At 37.1% G+C, this 6,385-nt stretch overlaps 1 protein-coding gene across 1 annotated transcript in view; it reads right to left on the bottom strand.

The window, feature by feature from the left end:
- Nucleotides 1–6,385, bottom strand: part of PAPSS1 (3'-phosphoadenosine 5'-phosphosulfate synthase 1) — a gene marked incomplete at its 5' end in the record, with an annotated part of 27,959 nt that overhangs the window by 21,285 nt on the left and 289 nt on the right. The window contains 2 exons of the mRNA XM_010072618.1: nucleotides 3,585–3,703; nucleotides 5,263–5,401. Coding sequence (XP_010070920.1) covers nucleotides 3,585–3,703; nucleotides 5,263–5,401 — 258 coding nt within the window. The remainder of the gene's footprint in view (nucleotides 1–3,584; nucleotides 3,704–5,262; nucleotides 5,402–6,385) is intronic.

Below are 6,385 nucleotides of genomic sequence, written 5' to 3'. Positions count from 1 at the left end.
CAGCAAGAGTGAGTCAGACATTTAGAGAACTAGGATTAGTAAATCTAGACTCCGTTGCAGACATAAAAATAGTATTTAAAACAACACCTTAGATTTAAAAAAAAAAAAAAAAAGAAAAAAATGCAGCAAGAGAAATCCATAGGTCTTTAAACTGTATGAATTTTAGGAAAATGCTAGACTAGCAAGCCATCTAGTGACCGCTTTAAGGTAGTAACTTTACTCAAAGATTCATTCTACTAAAGGACAAGTTACACAATATTCCTCAACATTTTATTATTTCTCAATACTTTCATATAAGTAACAGAAAAAAAAACCAACCAACCAGAAAAAAAAACCACTAGATACTTTATGGGAATGCGCCTCCTCAGACTGTGGTGGTAGTTTTTTTGCTGATGCTGTCTAACACCCTCAACAGTCTGTAAAGAATGGGCCTTCAGGCAAGTTTCTGGTAGCTGGGCATTCGCAAGTGTCATCCGATTTACATGACCAAATGACTAGTCTTTATGAATTCATATTAATTGAAGTGTGAGGCCACTGAATTATTTCTATACGGAAAAAACAAACAGCAGTATTTGCTTGACTATAATAATCACTCAAGTTTTGGTAACTACAGCTTGCAGGGAAGTTTGTCAGTACTTTAAGTATAGGCAAAACTGAGAAGTGCAATGACAGTCATGATCTTAACAGAGAGGTACAATTTTCTGCACTGAGGGGCTCTTCTCTGCCTCTCAGTCGAGTTCTACTGTGTTTTAAATTCACTTGAGCCATAGAAACACTCCTCTTGTGCCAACAAGGGCAATTTCTGACCCCAGCCACTCACTGCTCTTTCTCTCAAATGTGTAAATATGCCCTTTACACATTTGTTTTGGTCAAAATAAGTCATGGTTAGCTTACATAGTATATCTGTATCAACCTAAATCATTTCGACTGAAAGTATCTAGGAAATACTCATACAAACCTATCAGTCAGCAGATCTAACTGGATGACTGTTGCCTAACCAGAGTTAGTTTTCCAGGCTAAATACTGAACTTATTCCATAGTAAGGAAATATGAACCTTTACAGCCGAACACCCACACTAGGCTTGTCTGACTCCATTGGAACATATCAGCAGATTGAAAGCCAGATTTATCAAACTCAAAAGCTACACAAGACTTTCAGACAGAAAAAAAAAAAAAAAAAAAAAAGGAGAAAAAAACAAAAAAAAGACTTCAAAAAAAAAAAAAAAAAAAAAAAAAAAAAAAAGTGTGCAAGGACTGCTTTGTATAGTACTGAAAGCAGGTGGGAAAAAAGAAAAGTAACTTTTCATATGACTCAGGCTCCACAGCTTTAGGAGATACCCATCAGTACCTTGAATTCTAGGTCCCTGAAAAGAACTTCAAAGTATCTATTGCACACAAAGAAACCAAATCAGTTGACCCTCAAAATCAACTTATACCACACAAGAACTTTCCAGATTCAACAGCTGCTTATTACTCCTATTACTGTGTGGTTACCTCCCTTTTTCTTCCATAAAGGATTGAACATGCTTTTGGAAAAGACCTGACAAATTTGTTTCAGAGTCCTGTCAAATATTATGAAAAAGTCTAAGAATCAAATAATTACACTACCTATAGAAGTACAATGTTTCAAATTCTTGTTTAATAAATCTATGTTTATCTGTTTACCTCTGTCTCAAATATTTATACAGTTCAATCTGTCTTCTCTTTACTGCCATTATTGTCTGAACTAGTACAAAAACAGTCTTTGAAATTCAAGGATTACCTTGAAACAAACATCCCAAATTATTTTTAATTCCGGCCTATGGTCTTTTTCTTTACTAATCACAATGGATTATTAAAGAAGAACACAGACACGGCTTGTTTCAACTAAGGGAAACCTACAGAAATTATATTCTCAAGATATCACTGTATTAATATGGCCTGAGAACAAGACATGCTTGTTCAGCCATGCCTCAGTTTCATTGTCTCTCAATAATGCAAGCAATCACTAAAATATCTTGGCATTCATGATACTACTGTCTACAAAGAAAAAAAAAAAGTGCTAAAGTGCCTTAAGCAAAGGACAGAGCAAAGCTAACTGGGCCAGGAGCCAGCATTCAGCACTGTGTACCAAGTGTACTAAAGCAAGACTTTGGGGATCCCAGTCTTGGCACACGTGACATTGGTTTCTAGAATTACGAAACATACTGAATGTTCTTCTGAGCAGAAGGCACAGGGCCTCCCACAGCCAGGAACTGCCACCTCACATGGGTAGAACCCCTACACAGCTTTTTTTTTTTTTTCTTCCAAGAAATATTCAGATTAGCATTAGGGTAAAAATAGAGAATTCTGCTGTGGTTTTCTGCCCTATCTTACCTCCTGAGCAACCTTGAGCAAGCAGTGATCTAGTAACACAGGGTTTTTTGAAAATTCAGATACAAGACCCTAAGTCTCTCCCGAAACGTACTGGCACAGAGGGTTAAAATTAACTCCATGCTAGCTACATTATGAGGTCTTTTTGCTTGTACCAACTTCAACACATGGTGGACCTTTATTCAAGGTATGGCCTATACCCTAGATTTCCAGAACATCCACCTCACAAAAAACAAGAATAATTGTCTGCTAGAGTATCTGAAGTAAAATAATTGTCTGAAATGTCATCCCACTGCCCACTGACTAGAGGTAAGAATGTATGGGGACATTTCTTCTACATGAAGATTACCAAATTCTGGGGGTATGTTTTCAAGATGGTAAAGCCATCTCATGGCTGCCTCCACTTTTAGTGAGTTTTAAGTTTGGGGTTTGTTTGGGGGTTTTTTTGTCTGTTTGCTTTGTTTTCTGGGGATGGCTTGTTGGGGGTTTTTTGTTTGTACGTTTGTGGGGTTTTTTTGTTTGGGTTTTTTTTTTTTTAGGTTGCGTAATGAGCTGAATCCACTTATCAGACAACAGGAGGAAGCCCAGAGGCTTCAAAAGGGATGGTGTAGATTGCAGGCTTGAATGAGGAAAGAGACCAGCCATTTGAGAAGCTATGAACCATTAACTCAACTCAGCCATGTCAAGAAGATCAGCTTCCTGAACTCATCATTACACAACTGCAGGACCACTTTTACTAGTGCAAGAAAAACAGCGTAAGCAAGGGAAACCAGACACAAGTGCAGTAGCCCCTATTTAAGCCAGTTCAAATTACTGTACAACTGCATCCCCATCTTCACATCTGCAGTATGTATTAATTTGTATGCTATAGAGACAAAGTAAAAAATTTCAGACTCTTACAAATGCTAGCAACCAATTTTAAAGTCGGCATTCATCACTGGTTCTGTAACAACTGAGACAGCCTTCTCTCCCTTACAGTTATCAGTTATGATAACTAATATAAATTATTTTTCCACTTGTCCAAATCTTATTTCACTTAGAGATCAACATTGTTGCAGTGTTTAAGTTTAAAAAGGAAACACACAATAGGAGAAGTCTAAAAGCTAGAATTTAAAGATGTATAAGCCTTTAACTCTTAAAAACTGTCTCTGCTTTTCCCAGCACATACATTCAGATTGCAGGCACAAATGTTTGAAAAAAAGTTACTAAGATATATCTGCATTTCTTCTCACCCTCTCTTGAAGAAGTTCCACAACTTGTTGTATACAATCATTGACATCACAGGAGTCAGTTTTCAGCACAAGCTCTGGGGCTTCTGGTTTTTCATACTCGGAGTCAATCCCAGTAAAACCTACAGAAGATAAGACTTATCTTAAGTTACTTTCTCCAAAATATGACTCAATTTTAACATTGTTCACAAACAGTTTTCTACATATAAATCAACACAACAGGCAAGAGGACAGTTTTAGCTTCCTTAATAGAGGATTTATTAGGGAAATCAACAGCTTTCTTCTTTATCAGACCACTTGCTAATCCTACTATGTGACTACATCAAACTTCAGCATTCTGCAGCACGTACATAGCACATTTTTGTTGGTGAAGTTATTTCATTTATACTGTGAATAAAGAAAGGAGCACTGGTTGAAAAACTGCCATCAAACTAGAGTTAGTCATCCATCAGCTGTCCTTCATTATTAGCTGTGACTGTTGTGTGGTTTTTTTTTTTTGAACACAAAGCCCAGTGTTGAACAACCAGTATATATATGTAAATTTACACTCATGCCACCAAGCAGTACTCTGAAGAATAAGGAATTCCCACACCTACTACATTAGTTTAGCTAATATACACATCTAATTAATGGCTTAATTCCCTATCTAAGAAAAAGATCAATTGCTACAATACCTCATGTGATAAAGAAAGGCCAGTATCTGTTCCAACATCTGTATACTTTATAAGTATTGATTACTAGAGGAGTGAGAATAGGGGCAAAGAAACCATGTCGTTACTGTTGCCAGAGAAAAAGATAACAGCTGCTGACATGATAGGATGAGGGGTAACGGTTTTAAGCTGAAAGAGGATAGATTTAGATTAGATACTAGGAAGAACTTTTCTACAATGAGAGCAGTGGGATACTGACCCAGGTTGCCCAGAGAAGCTGTGGATGCCCCATCCCTGAAGGGCTTCAAGGGCAGGCTGGATGAGGCTTTGAGCAACCTGGGCTAGTGGGAGGCATCCCTGCCCATGGCAGGGGGTTGGAACTCGATGATGTTTAAAGTGCCTTCCAACCCAAACCATTCTATGATTCCTTGCAAATAGGCAAGTTCATTTAATTTTCATCCTTTACTTGAAACAATACTTGCAATTAGTGAACACATATTTAAGCTTTTTTTTATTGCAGGTTGTACTTAAATCTTTATCTGAGGCTGAGGATAGGAAACCATTTTCATGGGCAGTAGCACCGAACCCTAATTGAAAATAAAAGTTAGTCTCTTCAGAAGTGTTCTTCATGGTCTTTACAGAAAGATGATAATTGTGCTTCACTTTTTGGAAGAAGTTAGTAACTCTTATTAATGCAATTTTTATAGACTTTTGAATCAGGCTCTTTTTTAACTAGTTATTGGACACACAAAGGAGACAGACTTATCCTCAATCATAAGAGTTGCAATAGAAACCATGTAATCTGCTCAAGGGTTTTCAGTGTGAGGCTAGCCAGTTTTGCCCTTTTACTGTCCCATCCATTTAACTAGTCAGTTGCATAAGCTAGAAGTCGATCCCAATTTTCTGGTCAATCCCATCCCCAGCCCATGCTGGTGATAACACTGGCAGACTTGAGTACATTCAGCTATGTGGAGTCAAATTACACCAATGTTTCACTTATGTAGAAAGGATGTGACTACATCTGGGTTCACCTTTAATTTCTCCAGCCCTGGCTTTCTTATAGAGTCCTTTAACATCTCTCTGCTCACAGACATGCAATGGAGCATCCACAAATACTTCAAAAAAAGGCAAACTTGCCCCTTCATGAATTCGTCTGGCATTATTACGATCCTAAAAGAAAAAAGAAAAAAAACCTAAAAGATTGCACCCACATATTGTTATCGTCTTTCTGCTTTCAAAGTCCATTTTAAAGAAGCTGAGAGTAAAAATGTAAACAAGTTTTCAAAGTTTGAAAAACAAAAACATGATTTGATCAACTGATGCCCTGAAAGCTACATCAGTTTGGCTACAGTTCATCACACGGTAAAAGCTGACACAAAGATCTGAAAAATTTTAAATTAATCTGATTTATAGAAAAAATCCCAAACCCAAGCATAGAGTACAGAATTTTTTATACCTGCCCCTACCCAAGGAGTTAAATCCCCAACAGTTACACTTGCCTAGATCACTAACATCAGAGAACATATTACCCGCTGCTCTTGATATGACCACCCTTCTCTCCAGAGCACCAGATTTCTCTACAATAGTTAATCTGACAAGACTTGGTACTCCAAATATTATTTTATTTGTATGGCTTGCCAAGCACTGAAAGAATTGGCGAATTTAATTTAGAGAACAAAAACCTTTCAAAACATCCACTAAAACCATCCCTTACTAAATATGGTTATTTTTCCTCATATCAAAAGACTTCTGTTTTACAGCAGGATCTTGAGTTCCCCAAATTATTATCAGAAGAAATGCTTCTATTATTATAACCAAAGAAATAACACCATCTCATGCTGTGAGATGTCTGAGGTACAGACCCTGGGTCATTCTTCAAGATATTTGGTGTTCACACATCCTTTTTGTCTCTCCCTTCCATGTTCTCGTAAACAGAGGAAAAAAGTCCAATATGAACATGGATTTAGCTTAATTTTCAGCATTATCTAACGTCATGTTGCATACACAGCATGAAAGAAAGTAAAAAGAACATTCTTCCCTTAAACCAGTTGAGCCAGATATAGCTCACACCATTCATTCACTGAAGGAAAAGTTGCTTTTAAAAACAATTTAGCTGAGTCTTCAGGTCAGTCTGAGTGACTTTTTGCATTTTCC

This window comes from Pterocles gutturalis, unplaced genomic scaffold (assembly GCF_000699245.1).
Source record: "Pterocles gutturalis isolate BGI_N339 unplaced genomic scaffold, ASM69924v1 scaffold15927, whole genome shotgun sequence".
Taxonomy (NCBI): domain Eukaryota; kingdom Metazoa; phylum Chordata; class Aves; order Pterocliformes; family Pteroclidae; genus Pterocles; species Pterocles gutturalis.
This window is presented reverse-complemented; position numbering and strand designations above follow the sequence as displayed.